Source organism: Strongylocentrotus purpuratus, unplaced genomic scaffold (genome assembly GCF_000002235.5).
Source record: "Strongylocentrotus purpuratus isolate Spur 01 unplaced genomic scaffold, Spur_5.0 spur5_scaffold_19, whole genome shotgun sequence".
In the NCBI taxonomy this organism is placed as follows: Eukaryota; Metazoa; Echinodermata; class Echinoidea; order Camarodonta; family Strongylocentrotidae; genus Strongylocentrotus; species Strongylocentrotus purpuratus.
The window spans coordinates 19,993,384-20,010,835 of NW_022145604.1; the positions used below are offsets into that span (position 1 = coordinate 19,993,384).

Below are 17,452 nucleotides of genomic sequence, written 5' to 3' on the forward strand. Positions count from 1 at the left end.
GGGAAATAATCAACGAATGTATTAACCCCCACCCCCTTCTATATACTCTAGACGTTATATGCGCCAAACGTTTAGGTTTGTTCTGGGCATTGGTTCACCGATATACTCTCCACGTAATTCGCTATTAATGAAAATATTTGTTCTGGACATTGGTTGATATGCGCTCAAATAAGACCTTTTTATTGTCGGCTGCTAGAATTTTTGCACCCCGTATTCGATGAGGTATATAATAATCTACATTTCATGTGATTTTCAGCAAAATTAAAGCAAATGGGAAATTAGCAACGAATGTATTAACCCCCACCCCCTTCTATATACTCTAGACATTATATGCGCCAAACGTTTAGGTTTGTTCTGGACATTGGTTGATATGCGCTCAAACTGGGGAGGTAATTAGCTCCGGGGGTAATTTTCCGGGGGGGGTAATTAACCTGGGGTTATTTTAAGGAGGGATGATTGCCCAGTGTTAGTTGTCCTGGAACCATTTTTAACATCGAAACGAAGTTTTTTTTAAATATTTTATTTGTATGTGTCGAAACTAAGTTGACGGTCTTTCATTTCTTTGTATGTATGCTTGTACCAGGGATATGTGAGTTTAACTCACATATCCCTGCTTGTACGTTCTCATGCTATGAGCTCTGAGTTAGCCATCGCTAGCTGACAATAGTCTGCAAGCACAAACCCTGGTCAGTCGTTAAAGTGAGTCTGCACTATAAGACTACTATAGACCATGTATTGACACAACCATTCTTCTTCTTCTTGATTTGTTTTTGTTTGGCAATCAGTCACAGTTGACTATTTTTGCCACACACTATTTTATGAATTATTTATATATATACATATATGTACAATTTCATGTCATAAATGACTATTTTTAGGATTCTTTCTCTTTCCATCCTCTTTCCTTCCTCTTTTTTTCTTTTTAGACTCTATAACTTTTTTTAGAGAGAAAATTCAATGAATTAATAATTTTGGAAAGAGACCAGTAGGTTGCTGGGCTAGACTTCTCTCAAGGCACAATGATTTTTTGATTAAGTGTCAAATTAGGGTCTGTGTCTGCAGACTAAGCTGACAACGCAAAGTTCTGCTGAGTTGATCGCGCGCCTTACAGCACTAATTCCAGCTGTACTGACAGTACAGACGCCGCGCCACGTTTGTCAATGTACGATCGCTTAAAACAAGTAAACACGGACAGTCTCATCGTTTTAAAATGTCCTTCAAGATAGATATTCACAATCATATATTGCCAGAGAGGTGGCCTGATCTGAAAGAGGTATGTAGCCTAAAAACGCGTTTTGCATCAAATTAGAACGAAAATAATCCACCTTTCTTTAGATCCACCAGTCTAGATACTGTTTACGTACGGTTAGACATAGAAATTTGCACTGTCGACAAGCGCTAGCGCTAGGCGCCTGCCGCGCCGCCTACTAAATATGCATTTCTAGTGTACTTAGGCCTAGGCCTAGGTCGGGCCTAGATCACTCCAGCAAAGCATAGAGAGTCATAGACCGAAAGCTTCAGTCTCTATATCGTTGGTTGTTCCACTGAGACTACGTCTGGCTCCACTAGACCTTCGGATATAGATTAGAGACTGAACGATCGCCTAGACCCTATGCCATCGTATGTTGAAGATATCACGGCTAGATTTTAGCCGTTAGTTACTAGTTAGGCCCCTCCCACAAACATGACAAACTTCACGAGAAATACATCATTTATCTTCAATTGCAGTATTTTTCTAGGCAATTGTCAGTCCCTAAAAGTTCCCTTTTTACCCCCCTTCCCCACGAAAAAGAAATATAGACCCTAAAAGAAATAAAAGGACTTACCGAGCTTTTAGTTTTGGCTGCTTCTCGATGACCCACGTCAAGCATTGACCGACAGAAATCAAAATGGTGGCTAATGAATATTCAATGGCCTCGGCTAGCTCCTCCGTGCGTCATGTCGAGGATAGCGCGCGCACGTGAAGCAGACAACACGAGAACTCAAACGTGAGTAGCAGCAGCGTTATTGTACGCGCACGTCTATGAATGAGGTCAATGGGGTGGAGACTAAAAAACTTTGTCATGAATATTCATTACTTTGATTCAAGATGGCTGACGTCTGAAGACAGTCAAGTGGAAGAGATAATAACACTTTTTTGAAGAAGATTTCATATATGCAGAGGTCCAAGGTACATATTTTCTTAATGTTTATCATGTGTGGTTTAATTCTAAATGTCAATTTTATATGTTGGTGCATGCGATTATAACAAAAAAAGGATTTAACTTAGCGTCAGGGCAGTATCGTCTTATCGTATACCCGTAGCGTAGAGTGTATCTTCAACGTACGATGGCATAGGCGATCGTTCAGTCTCTATATCCGGAGGTCTAGTGCAGCCAGACGTAGTCTCGGTGGAACAACCGACGATATAGAGACTGAAGCTTTCGATCTAAGAGAGTCATAGACCGAAAGCTTCAGTCCCTATATCGTCGGTTGTTCCACTGAGACTACGTCTGGCTCCACTAGACCTCCGGCTCCACGACGTGCAAGCCGCCGTGCTCGCTGGGCTGTGTGCTGCATGTTGTGGGTGGAAACACAAGCTGCATTACTACCCTGGCCGTGTATTAAAAGTTGTGCTATTGATTCTCAACATTTCAAACACCACTGTACAAAACTCGACTGATTTCACTCAAAGTCAGTACTTTAGTGACGATTGATGACACCTAAAGAGCATTAAAATACAATTTGTTCAACTTTCCGATGTTAGAAAGAATAATTAAAAAATTAAAATTGTGAGTCTACTGTCAAACTTGCCGATCAACCGCATCGGAATAATTATGTGCATTTGTATGTTGTGAGTGTATTGACTATTCATGTATTCAACTGCTGCCTATTTACACATACTGCAGTGCTAGTAGTCAATACGCATTAGTATCAACTATCTATGCTTTGCTGGAGTGGCCTACGGCATTCACGATGAAACCATTTAACCGTACATTCTGGTTCACTGCAACGAATAAGATTTTCCGTTGATGGAATTTCACACGTGCATAACTTGTATTGGTCTCTAACTTCCCATACACCAGGCTCAAGAATCAAATCTTTCTCAAAATCAGTCAGAAAGTCTAAATCGTCGCCTAGCAAATACTCATCCCTACTGTACGCCGCCATTTTTGTGATAGCAGCCGATGTGTATTTCCAACATTGCATTTCGCGAGCCCTATGTCACTCAGTTTCGGGAGTGAGATTTACGAGCTGTGCGGTCCGGGAGGGGGATTAAGGGGATTATGATTGGGGGAGAAAAGACTCGCGGTGCAACAGAGATTTTCAAAGGGGCCTCTTAGATGGGGAATCCATTTAACTCACATACCCTGGTTTGTATATGTCTACTTGTATAGTTGTATAATTATCGAACACCATCAAGAACTGATCAATGAAATAAGAGCTTGAATATCAAGAAATATTTGTTTTTAAATTGTTTTAAGTTTCCAATTTTTTGCTGCTCATAGACTAACATAAAATCGACTTAAGATGGCGTTTCAAATAGATATGACAACTTAGGAGTCACAACAAGTCTCTTGTCTGGGAAGTTGTTATTCTTGTTGGAAAAGATAGATTCATGAAACACTTGGCGACAAACCAGCGTCTGTGTTGAGATGTCATTGATTTTGTACTTATGACGCTTTCATGGAACAATTTCATTTGCAAATGCACACTTGTAGAAATACCTACTTGATAATGATAGGAACAGGAATGTGATTATTATTCATTTGTTGTTGTTGTTCGGGGGGGGGGGGTGGTATCGTTTGAAAGTTTTAATGATACAGTGTACATTGTAAGTTAAATAATTGTATTTATAGTTATGGCACATGTACAGTTTTGGTATGTTCTGTACTACATGTACAGTATGTCATAATCTGACTCAATGGCCCAAATTCACAAAGGAGGTTTAATTCAAGCCATGGTTTAAACCCTTATTTACATAACCCATGGTTTAAAAATTAGCGCAAAATAAGCGTACCTTGCCTTGCATGCGTCTAATATTGCACATCTGACTGTGTTGCACTTATTTTGTGCTAATTTTAGACCTGTGCTCCGTCTTACAAAGAGTTGATATTGATCCAAATCAATATCAAGTCCCTAAATCAATCACAAGTTTGCAGTCTCCCATCTCTTATGTACATGGTTGTGATTGATATCAATCACAAATAAGTTGCGATTGATATCAACTCTTTGTAATACAGAGCCCAGGAGTATGAAGAATTTATTTTATTTTATTTTATTTTAATCGTGAATTCGGACCATAAGCTGTTTCTAAAAAGCATATTCTGAACTAGACCGAATTTTCTGTCTCTTTCGTTCGTTAAGCCTCTTATTTGGGTAGGGTCGGCTCTCTTCTTAGAGACGGAAGCCGACTATACACATTCCCTTGCTAACATCATGGCCATTTATGGCCATATTTTTATGCCCCGAAAATCCCCACAAATGTTATTTTACCTTGTGCATGTTACAATGTATATTGTAAATTAGGCCCAGACTATAATAACTCGGTTCCACTTACCAACTTGACTGAAATAATCTGTTTAATGGTCCCTTTTGAGGAAATTATGGGTCAAAGTCGAAAGCGAGAGTTAAAATACGTCTTGCAAGATTTTTAACATGGATTTCGATTTTGGCCCATAATTTCCTAAAAAGGGACCATTAAACGGATTATTTCAGTCAAGTTGGTAAGTGGAACCGAGTTATTATAGCCTAGGCCTAATTTAAAATATAACATGCACGAGGTAAAATGACATTTGGGGGGATTTTCGGGGCATAAAAATATGGCCATAAATGGCCATGGTGTTAGCAAGGGAATGCGTATAGTCGGCTTCCGTCTCTAAAGAGAGAGCTGACCCTACCCAAATAAGAGGCTTAACGAACGAAAGACATGGAAAATTCGGTCTAATTCTGAACACTTGTCATGATAAGCTAATATTCCTTTATTCTCTTTCCCTTTTATTGATAAGTCATGCTCTCAGGCCAATGTGTCTGATCTTTTTTCTTCTCTATTGACACACAACTTGATACAGGGTGCAAACACATAATTACACAGAATAATAGTACCGGTACTCAGTTTTATTGTGTACATGGAGTGCATACATAGAATTGCAGAATACCGGTATTGTTTCTAATGCATGATCATTGTACTCTGTACTAGTATTTTATGTACAGTTTGTACATGTACAGTGTATGCAGGGCTACATGTATATCAAATAGCACAATAACATAAAGTAGGTGTGACTGGATCTAAGCATTGTGATTGGCTGACTCATCCTGACCTCATTCTCTCTTAGTTCACTCACAGTCTAACTTAGTCTACACTGCAGACCATTTTGTGCTTTAGAGTGTAAATGTTGCAACAATCAGAATACGATGACCAAATTTCTCCAATTGTTTTTGTTTTTTACTGTATTTGGAAAAGGCCAAATCAAGAAAACAGTGAATAAAAAACAACAGTAGCTTGAATTGAGTCAAATGGATGCCGGGAAAACAAAAAGATTAACTGAATAACTATGACCTGAAGGTCTTCTAAGAATGTTAAATACATGCATGAACTTAAAGGTGTTTTTTGTTCGTTTTGTTAACAGCTTAAACTTCAGATTATCATATTTCAGTCAACATACTGAAATATGATTGTGAAAGTCATGATAATTTTGAACGGGACTTGGTTACTAGGACTGTCCTGCATAGACGTACAACATGTATCAAAATCTTGTTCATTTTCTTTGTTCAGAGTTCTGTTACTACTCAATGACCTTCGATGTGTGTTCGCCCAAAATTGGTCCATTGAATTCAATAGAGTATTGGATTGCATTGCATTGAATTTATTTTCTCTAGATGCTGATGTCATTCATTGTATTGTGTTGTGTACAGGTATGTGTATGTATGTGTATACAGTACATGTAGTAGTATCAATAAACAAACCTACTATATCCTGCAGCTGCCATATCTTCATCATAAATAGATGTACATGTACGTACAGTGTACATGTACAAATATTTGGACAAGAATGATAACATCAGATTTTTTTTTTTTTTTTTTTTTTTTTTGGGGGGGGGGGGGGGTCATATCTTTACAGCTAATCGATATTGTAGAATTACTCCTTTGAATTGTGAATCAGATATATTTGATCATATCTCTGCCCTAGAAATATTGTTGTATACATGTGTACATGTACACAATACTACACATATTTTTGCATCATTTCTATGAAATGCATGCTCATTTATTCCTGTATAAACAACCTAGAGGATATACGTTGTATGTATCATAGCACAAGACAAATGGGAGAGTTGCTCACAAGTGCAATCACTGAGTGCCAATTGTGTTTGATTGCTCACAACTTTTACAAATGTTTAACTTGATTTTGATTTTTTGATTTGATTTATTTTGATTTTGATTTTGAATTGATTTATTTACCAATAGCAATACATTTTCATACATTTTATACAATAATTACATTTACAGGAAGAGAAACTATTGGTTGGTAAAAAGGGGCCAGATAATAGCACATGTGCTAGTCGAGCCTAGCCCCTTAAACAACTAAACAAAGTATTTTGGTACAAATCAGTTTAGAGAATGTAACAAAACAAAAAATAATTAATTTACTTTTATAATTGATGCTTTAAAAAAAACAAGAATCAGTACTCAATAATGTCTTACAATATTCAAACTAATAATGTAAAATATGAATTATGAATTGTGTACTTGCTTCTTTATTAAATAGCCTGTCCTCATACTGTCATTAATCCTGTGATCGGTTGTTATCATTGTTGTTGTTAAACCTTGATATCTGTGCTTCTACCCTTTCAAACCTTTCTCAAGGTATGTTTTCTGATTTATCTATTTTGTGGAAGTACTCTTTTTTTTGGTTGCTTGAGTTCACCATTAAACAGTTAATGAAACTTGATTTTGAATGGAAGAAATAGGGTGGGCAGATGAAGTCAGCATTAAATTGTGTGGTTTGTGCATTTGAAGTACAATGTTTTTGTACAATATGCTTTGTACATATACATGTACATGTGTAGAACATTTTTGAGCAGTGGCGTCATGTGAGAGTCCAGTCACGGTCCGAGGGATATTAATAATAATAATAATAATATTCCCCTTATATAGCGCGTACAAAGTTACAATGTCTCTAAGCACTTGACAGATATTACAGATGATTCGGAAGGGGGGGGGGAGGGGGGAGGCTTTCTGGGGAGCAGCCTCACTCAACAATAGTATACACAATGCATGTTTTCAATATGTCAATATGAAAGTGATATATATATGTTATTCAGTTGTACTGGTGCATTGAATACCGGTATCTACATACATCTAGTCTACATCTAGCTTTTGACTTATATCTTTTTTGAGAATTTGATAGGGTTCTGTTTAATAGAACTTTAATAGAACTCTCTCTTCTCATTCCTGTTGTTTACAGCGCTATGGATATGGTGGGTGGATTCAGCTTCACCATCAGTGTGATGGTAGAGCCAAGATGATGAGAGATGGAAAGCTGTTTAGAGTGATTGAACCAAACTGTTTCAGTGCAGAGGCTAGAATAAGAGACATGGATGCTACAGGTAAGCGTATACATTGTAAATATTAATGTGATGTTTATCATACCATTTAATCAAGAGAGCTTGTTTTGGCCCATTGCAGAAGAAATTAGTATCCTCGCCAATAGACCAGTTTACTAACATTCAAACTTATGGATGTTTCTTTCCTTGGGACCTAGTGATGAGGTATTCCATTAACCTGTTATTAATGAATGAACTACAATACTTGGCATCCAGGGTGCGTACATGTCATGGCGCTTTGTCAGCCAAGATTTTGGGTTGTCAAAAACCACTTTTAACAACCTTATAAACAGTGTGCATAAAAGTTGAATATGTTAGTTAACTGGTCTATTCTCCATTTAACTCCATTTTTACTCCATTATACATGATTGTATTGCAAATAAAGGAAAAACCTGATATAGTTATAACACCTGTATAGAAACCCAACCTAATATACTGATGGATACCGGTAGCATTTTCTTTTTCCTTGAAAAAGTGGTCTTCTTTGAAACCTGTATTAAAGTTAACTTTTCATAGAACATACAACCATACAAAGACAACATTTGTTGTCTCTCTTTAGCTGTCTCCATATTTATTTTTCACTTTATTCCCCTACCGCAGGTCTAACCCTACAGGCTCTATTAATAGTTCCTGTCATGTTCAGCTATTGGACCTAGCCTGAAACATTTTTTCCTTCTCCGTGCACATAACAACCATCTCCTTATAAAGACCAATTTTCTTGTAGTCCTTGAGTGGTGATCTTTATAGAGTATTCACTGTCCTCTCCCTACCACAGGTGTGACGGTACAGGCTCTGTCAACAGTTCCTGTCATGTTCAGCTATTGGGCCAAGCCAGAGGACACTCTAGATCTCTGCAGGATACTCAATGACGACCTGGCTAACACAATCAAGAAGCACCCTAAAAGGTTTGTAGGTCTAGGTACCCTACCCATGCAGGCACCAGACCTAGCTGTGCAGGAGCTCAAGAGATGTAAAGAGGTAGGTGTAATTATAGGAAGATGCTGTTTCAGGCCTGATAATTACCTGATTTTCTTCCCCAGATCCCCCACCCCTCGATTTTACCCCTATTTCCAGATTTTACCACTATTTTCCAGATTTCCCCCTTATTTTCCCTTATTATCCCTTATTATCCCTATTTTTCCCCAATTTTCTTATTCAAAAAGGGGGGGGGGGGGATTTTGTTAGATGCCAAATCCTTTTCTTTTTCACTCAAGGGGGGGGGGGGGGTGGTTGAGGGAAATGCTCACTATTACCCTTGCTGTTTAGATGGTTGTACGACACATCCTTCTCCACTAATTTCAACCTTTGTCCCAAGACTATACCAACCTATTTCTAACACCAAACCTAACGTAAACTGAATTTCAAACTAACCTTGTAAGTTGGGGCTTTGATCGGATCGGAAGATCGGAGCGACACCCTCGCACCTTTGATCGGTATCGGATCGGAAGATCGACCAAAAAAAAATCAGCTGATTTAATGACAAAAATTTTCAAGTTTTTGGCTATCAAATGCTCAAAAAAATTCATGGCTGGGATTATTTTGTCATTTGGAGTTGTTGTAGACCATGTTTGTTGATATTTAGTGCCTTTTCATGACTTTGAAATTAATAATATTGGTCTAAGAGCAGAGGCAAAACATGTGGGCCGCCATCTTGGATTATAATGTAGGTAATGTTTTTTCTGATCATTTTAATTGATCGGAAATTATTATCCGATCACCCCTGATCGGATCGGTATCGGCGTCCGATCAGATAATCGTTTACAGGGTTATTTCAAGCCTAACCCTAACCCTTTATCTTTGACTGAATAATGCCTGAAGCAATTGTAACGAGAGCATACTTCAGTCCACTGTTTTGATCCGTTCATTTCAAAGACTGGTCAAAGTTTCAAATATACATTGAGGTACATATTTATTCAAGATTCTAGTATGTTTCAATTGTATATTTTCGTTATTGATACTACCCATTTGCATGTAGTAAAAATATGTATTTGAAATATAAATTATGAGGATTCACACAGTATTTAACAAAGCACTCTATTTAAAATGGTTTTAAAGTGCTGTCCCAGTAAATATGCAAATTGAATGGAATGATAAATCTTTTCAAAGCTGAAATGTAAGTTTAAAACTATTGTTTTGTTATTATAGAACATGTTGAGTGTATGGAAGGCTAAAGTTCAACTACAAAATGTACATGATCTTTTGTTAAATTCATCGCATGTTTTCCTTTGTAATTGTCCAGGAGCTTGGGTTTCCAGGTATCCAGATTGGTTCTCATATCAACCAGTGGAATCTAGATGCTCCTGAACTACAACCAGTATTTGCAGTGAGTATATTCTAGCAAGTTCTGTGTATGTTGTCACTGGTCTTTATTAGGGCTGTTGTCAACAACTTTTCTTGGACATGATATGCCAAGAAAAGAAGTGCTTTAGCTTCCCTTGATTTCCCTTTGTCAACATATCAAGTTTATACAATAGGCCTTGTGGTTAAAAAAGATTCACAATCTTGAATTGCGGAAAGTAAAATATATAATATCACACCATCATCTCATAAAAATAACGTAGTAATTATTATTTTTAACTCTGCAGATACGTTATCAAACTTCATTTTAGTTAGGAGGATATAGCACTAGTGCACTACTGGTATTTTTTTTCCCTGTACCATAACATTCATGTTAAGCCAAGATAAATTATTTTTGTGAATCACTTTCTGTTATTATTACGCATTCAATTCAATGTAGTGGATGGATAGAGGATATCATTGATGATGACGATCAAAGTGTTAACTGAAGGAATCAGTACTTTGAAAATAATATCTTTGGACTTGACTCCCTCATATTTTATACAAGATTTGGTTGAATGTTACCCAAAATATCAAGATTTTTATTTTGGTGTGAGTTATTGCATATCAATAAGAAGTTCTAAACACTTATTCAAAGTGACTGATATCTGTTGCTCTTGATGCAGGCTGCTGAGGAGGTGGGTATATCTCTCTTTGTTCACCCCTGGGACATGGAGCTAGGGGGTCGCATGGCTAAGTACTGGTTACCCTGGCTGGTAGGGATGCCAGGAGAGACCGCTACCGCCGTCTGCTCTATGATCTTTGGTGGTGTGCTGGAGAGGTTCCCCAAACTCAAAGTCTGCTTCGCTCATGGGGGTAAGTACATTGGCATATGGGTAATTCCATAAAGTTTGGGCAAAAAATATGACGGTGTCCATGTAATGTAGGTATGAGATCCTTTACTACACATGGAAGATGAAATTATCTGTTGGAAGATTTTCATGCAATGAATATATAGTAGTGTCCTGCCAGAATCATTCCTGTTTCAGTTGCTTTACTTAAAAATATTTGCTTAATAGACATTTCTCTCTTTACCAGCATTACATGGACACCATATTCATAACATTACATAAACTTTGGGTCCATAATATTGATTCACAATGAAGTTTGAGTACTTCTGATAGATAGATAGTTGGCTATGCTTTTTATTGCAAAACTCAATTTGAGCATACATTGTTACAGTTGATAGAGACATAGTTTCTCACTTCTGGTATGTCACAAAAAGCGCCCCAACTTTCTGGACAGACCCATATATAGCAGGGGATCTCAAACTTTTTAATTGACGGTCCAGAGGGTGCGAAGCATGTCATGTCATTCATACAGTCATTCGTACAGCTGTATACGTCAAATGAGATAGAACAATGTACTATTAATTGCTGGAATGCCGGGCGCAACTCAAACATTTGATTTTGTTCCAGGCACGGACAATCCACTCCTAAAATTTACAATAACACTTGTAATACTGAAGAAAATGAGGTTTGTTTTAGGGCTATATCAGATCTAAGGGGAATTGTTACAATTTAAAAATAAAAAGGAAGCAAAGCCTCCCGGGTGGTCCGGATTGACATGCATTGCAGTCCAGATGCAGACCGCGTTCTGGACTTTGAGAAGACCTGGCATATAGCTTAGGGTGTCTTAGCAATGGTCAGTCAAGCTAGTTATAGTGGTCACCTCTCTATAAAGGTCACCTGTCCATACTGGTCACCTAGGTAGTCTTCCTTGAAGGAGAGATATATGTGAAAGAACCTCACAAGAAAGGTCATCTGTTATGAAGGAGAATTGGTGTAGAAATTAAAAGTGGCCACTTTTTAATGGTTTTATACCATGCGTGGGATGAACAAACATTGCTGCACTCCTTATGTCAATCTTAAATTGTTACAGGCAGAGTCAGGATAGTCAAAATGGAGCAGGGGAATTTTCGTAAACATTAAAAAATCAATTATCTGGAGGTTGAACAAAACTATGTTTAAATAGTACTGGAATCACATGTAGTTTAAAATTGCTGAGATCACTCCCTGTCTTACAATTTCAAGGAAAACCCAATATTATTTAGAAAGGTTTTCCAAGAGGATAGTCAAACTCACACTTGTAAAATTAAAATTAAATTGGCTTAGTTCATTAATGTTTCAATACCCGTCCTTTTCATATCTGGCCATTACAACCCCCCTCCCCTCCCTATAGGTGGTGCCTTTCCCTTCACCATCGGTCGTATCGAGCACGGCTTCAATGTCAGGCCCGATCTCTGTGCTGCAGAGAACAATGTCAATCCAAGGAAATACATCGGGCAGATCTACACAGACTCTCTAGTGCATGATGAAAAGGCACTCAAGTACTTGGTGGAAACGATGGGAGAGGTAGGTCATTGCCTCAATTTTAGGATCAATGATTAAAAGTAAATTTGTAATCCATTCTACTTGGGCTAATCAAGCATGTTCCTTTCAGCTGTCAACAATAAAGTTGTTACAATTTGTGCACTATGGAAAGTTAGACAGCAGACATTTTCAAACTCACCGCTAAAAAATTAAACTGGTTAACTGAAATCTGTGAATAGAACCTTTCGTATTCCAGACATATGTTCTCTCCGTTGAGATTCAGTGGCTATGTCCCAAACATCTTGACTAAGGACATGAAGCCAAAGAGTAATCAAGAGTGTACAAGACAACCCCGTCTGTTTTATACAGATATTGACTGGTGGGGTGTGTAGTGTAACAATTTTGGGACCGCTGAAGGGGGTTATATTTTCCCCAGGGGTTATTTGATCATGAGGAAAAATATGACTTCCCTGCATTCCAGAAAATATGTTTTTACCAACTTAATATCAGATAGCTGATAATTACCTGGTATAAAAAAAAACCCCAGAAAGAACGAGATTCTAAATTTGGAAAAGTTTAGGCAATATTTGATTAAAAGTAGGAAAGGTATGAATTTTTGAAGTCGTCTTTAGTGAAACACTATGACGTATGCCAGATCAATAATAGACAAAACATAAAATTCCAATACCCTAGTGGCCAAGATTGTGTTGATATTCGGTCAGTTTGGGGTTAGTGTAGCAGTGCAGCTGGGACATGAGCTTGAGGTTTTGTAGATCTTATGGTATTCCTGTGTTTTCCTCTTCTTTTAGAACCGTGTCTTACTAGGCAGTGACTACCCCTTCCCACTCGGTGAGCACCATCCTGGTAAACTCATCGACTCAGTAGACAGCTTCAGTGAGGAATTGAAGGTGAGCATTTGTAACCAGTGTTCCCACTGCCCTCTATCACAGAAATCAGTGAAAAGTTGAAATGTAAAAAATTTAAAAAGAGAGTAGCCGATATCTTATGTGGTGTCTCTTGTCCAAACAGTGAGTCCACAGGTTGATTGGTATATGTATGCATGCCATCGTGCCTGTAACCACTGTTCATTTAAGCAAAAAAGAGAATGAGATCGTAGACTTTCAAAAAATTCAGGGGAAATCAGGGAATTTTGTTTTCATGAAAATGCCGGGAGCCCTGTGCAAAAAAAAGATATTTGAATAAAGTTCATTTTTGTAAGTACCTTGTGCTAGGATAAAGCATTTCCTTTCCTCACACTTTGTTTTCTTGTTATAATCTGTTTGCTTAGATCTCAGTGACTCCATCTTCACTTAAAGACAATTTAGAAATGAGATAGGTTACAATTAAGTGGTCTGTATGTAGTAATGGGAGATGTTTATGATGTATATGTTTGTAAATTAAGTAATAATACCTTTGGTTTCAAAATGGCTTATTTTATTAGTATTTGAATTATGAATATTTTGGGTTAGCGGAAACCGTATGCAAAATGTCAGAAAAACAAAAACAAAATCAAATTTTTTAAAGAACCTGGAGAATATTTTATTCATGTTAGAGTTTTATGTTGATAAGAGACTAAATCCTGAAGACTTTTCCCTGAAAAAAAAATATATGTAGCTGAGATATTACTGGATTACAATTTTACCATGGACCCTTGTCTTTCCTTCCACCTTCTACAGGATTCTCTTATGGCAGGCAATGCCCTGGAATTCCTTGGTCTGAACCGGTCCCAGTACGAGCCAGACCCTTCACTCTCACCTTCACAATCCAAGTGCGGCCTTCAAAAACACAAAGTCAAAAGCTCTTCCAATGATGATACAGGGGTAGAAAATGGCACAAAAAGGATCAAACTAGCTGATGAGAAGGAGGTCCACTAAAGTCCACTAGTTTATTTGTAAATTCAATGTATAAGTATTAGCTACACCCCTCACAAATGCCTTCCTGATTCAAGTGAGGATCACAGGAAGTCGAAGCTCTTCTGCGAGGCGGAGATGGAGTAAAGAGATTGGCACAAACAAGATGGAACCAGCCTAAGAAGAGGTTCACTAAAGTGCAGTCCCAATGGTTTAGTTTCATGTTTGTATGAGTTAGAACCCGAACAAATGCCTTCCCAATCCAGGTGTAGACTATAGAAAGACGTTTACAGAGGACCTGCGTAGAGGAGACAGGTTCAAACTAGCCAAAGAAGAGGTGCACTAAAGTGTCGTCCCACTGGTTTATTTCTGTTTGTCCCGGACTGTCGACCACAAGTTTCGCGGTTTGGCAAGACATTGATCTACATTTGCCACACTCAACCCAGTTGATGTAAATGGGTACCTGGCAGGACTTAATTCTTTGAAATGCTAGAGCACCGCAATGGCAGCACAGCTAAAGCCGGGGTAATAAACTCCAAGTTTGGGAGTGTTCAGTGATTCTAATAAGCGCTATATAACAACTGAGTATTATTATTATTATTATTACATCGGGTAGTCCTTAGATCTGTTTTTATATAAAGAGTTTGTTGGCAAAGAAAATACCACCTGAGTTTGGAATTGAGGGTTAAAAAGTCCTCTGTTGACCCCAGTTTTAACTTCTCCCTGAAACTATTCTGAACAGAATAACTCTGAAATATTAAGGCCTGTGAGTAAATTGTAAAATATTTTCTTGCATGTTATCCTTTATGAAATATCTGTGATTTTTAATTATTTCTTTATGAGGAAAGGAATATTCAATGTTAAGATAATCAGGGAAGTATTATTTCCTATTGAAATTTATTTTGTCATATTTTGAACTTTCATAGCAAATAAAAACAAATAATGCTATGTTTTAATCATCAAATGTGTACATTTTTGTTGAGATTCATAGCCTTGCATATCCATATCTTTTAGCCGAATATTTATAAGAAGCATACATTTACATTTATATGCAAAATACTATTCAATACAGCAACATTTATCATATACATTTAAATTTGACATGCCCAGGCATTTAGGTACCGGTATGTAAATAGAATGACCATCATACATGGACAAAGGTAACAGCCGTTGTCAGTTTTGTATCTGGCAGTATTTCCATGAATGCTTCATGCCTTAAGTAGAATTATATATTTTTTAATTGATGTGTGTATATAGTGAGCTTTTTGAACCGTCATGGAATGCTTATTTCCTGTGTTCAAAATCTACATGACTATAGTGTATTTAAAACTTAAGTGTCCCCATCTTTTTTCTTTAACCTGAAATATGACCTTTACCAATTCTAAATCTTGCTTTATTTACTACAAATTCATGGATTTACACCACTTTAATTATATTTTGGGTATGATGAGGTAGTAACTCTTAAAGTACATTGTACAAATACAAATACAGATGTATAATGTATCGAGCTCAGTGAGCTGTTTAGATAAATTTTGTATTTATAAATATCTTGTAAATACATGTAGGTATTGGTATTGAGGGTGTTTATGTGCAGGGCAGCTCTTTTGCTTATGGAATATGATGTTTGAATTCAATCAATCAAAACCATGCTTAGAAATTGAAATACCTGTAATAAATATGTTTATTTTTGTTATAAAAAATCTCTGCCTAAATCATTACCAGTATGTAGTGCTCAATGAGATCATTCTGCCGTTATAATAAGAGGTACATTATTGATTTTTTTTTAAATTATGATCAAAGTGTTGTTTAAAAAAAATCTAAACAAAGTTGTTGCTTGGCGGAGGTGGCCAGATGGGGTTGGCACCCCCAAATTGCTCAAAATTGTGCAAGTATATAAATGCACAATATATAGTATATTGGCAAAGAAAGAAATAAGGACCCCCTGATAAACTTGTCGCATTGAATGCATACTGATTTAATTGTGTACGTCTTATTATGAAAACCACATACCTACCAATCAACAAGGTCTCAGAATATTTAACTTGGTGAGCCAGGGAGTCGTTCCAAATTCAGGACAAAATACTTTAATGGGCAAAAGCTTCAACTGAATACCAAAGTTGGCTAAGTATTTTACCTATGCAGAAACTCGAATAATATATTTATTTTACCGGTACTAGTTGTTTAATACACATTTACTTCCATTTGCAGATCAAGATTTAGTTAATGATTACACATGGAATCCCAGTTTATTGATCTTTTATGATGTGTGATGTTTTTTTATTCATTATTTTTTACCACTTCAGCATTTTGTAATGTAAATGTTGAAACGCATACTTGTTATTTCAACCCTTATAGAAGTTACTGAAAGGCAAGGTATTTCACCGACATTGCTTCCACTGCTGTAATTATTTTCAATTGCGCCATCTTTTGGTGCAGGCTTACATAGAGTGATTTCCTGTTCCTGTACCCAAGCATTAACACAGGCGCGTCATGCAGTGTGTGATGCATTGTATTTGTGGGACATGGCTGTCAATACATTGGGACATTGGGAGCAGCGGATGGCAGTACTAGTATACATAAATCTGAGTCTGAAGTAGTATCAGTAGAATACCCTGCCTTTAATAGCAGTTGCCAACAAAAGTGGTCAGTCTAAAAAATATGGTTGTTAGCAGAAGGTTGCACAATAAACAAAGCAGCATCTCCAGGATCGTTCCATAATTATTCCTACATTTCTTTAATTATTATTTTTTTTTGGGGGGGGGGGAGGAGAGGGGTAAATATTTCTGTTTATTTTTTCTCCTGGTTTTAATTTCAAACTGATATGAACGTACTGCATATTTGCAAGATTTGATACACTAATACTAGTTTTTCTTCAAATCAATTTGGAACATAAAAATCTGCAGTAAGGTAATCTGATTATGATTTTATTCATGTAATGGTTGTTTACATATTACATGTAATTGTGAAAATGATTGAATTTTCCCTTTTGCCTTTTTCTCTACATTATGTATAGTGTATTCAAGTCCTTGCCAGTTTGTTTTTAATTCTTATGAAATTCCCTCTGCTGCCCAATCACCTATTTTTTGTTAATATGTACTTGTAAATATTATAGTTATTGGTATAAAGGTAAATAAAATAAGTAATTTTTTGCACAAGTCAAACTGGAGCCAGCCTCAGTTGTAATTTTGTTTTTGTGTCTAAGTATTGTGTTGAATGCTGAACAAAACGTGAAAAAACACCTCAAAAATGTTGTGCAATTCAAGTTGTATATTGATATCTCTCTTGTTAGTATATTAGTAGTTAATCATACTTGCATTGGAGTAATTCGAAAAAACGGCACGTTTGTTCCCCTTTACAATGATGCCAC

The 17,452-nt window shown here is 36.9% G+C and overlaps 1 protein-coding gene across 2 annotated transcripts; it reads left to right on the top strand.

Annotated features, from left to right (window-relative positions):
* Positions 1-1,143: 1,143 nt before the first annotated feature.
* LOC115926101 (2-amino-3-carboxymuconate-6-semialdehyde decarboxylase-like) lies at positions 1,144-17,246 on the top strand. Of its 2 annotated transcripts, XM_030990542.1 has the most exons (9): positions 1,144-1,273; positions 7,448-7,589; positions 8,362-8,564; positions 9,826-9,909; positions 10,550-10,739; positions 12,105-12,277; positions 13,045-13,143; positions 13,912-14,100; positions 14,273-17,246. In XM_030990542.1, exons 1-9 carry the CDS (start codon positions 1,211-1,213, stop codon positions 14,279-14,281), a joined length of 1,152 nt encoding a protein of 383 aa, XP_030846402.1. In that variant the 5' UTR covers positions 1,144-1,210; the 3' UTR covers positions 14,282-17,246. The 2 variants fall into 2 exon arrangements, with proteins under 2 accessions (XP_030846402.1, XP_030846401.1); XM_030990541.1 differs by having other exon boundaries at positions 13,912-17,246.
* Positions 17,247-17,452: the final 206 nt, after the last annotated feature.

Excerpts from the sequence above, each read along its gene's own strand:
- LOC115926101 (XM_030990541.1), top strand. The coding sequence starts at position 1,211 with ATGTCCTTCAAGATAGATATTCACAATCATATATTGCCAGAGAGGTGG. Across the intron at positions 8,565-9,825 it reads AGCTCAAGAGATGTAAAGAG|GAGCTTGGGTTTCCAGGTAT; the intron begins GTAGGTGTAATT and ends GTAATTGTCCAG. Across the intron at positions 12,278-13,044 it reads TGGTGGAAACGATGGGAGAG|AACCGTGTCTTACTAGGCAG; the intron begins GTAGGTCATTGC and ends CTCTTCTTTTAG.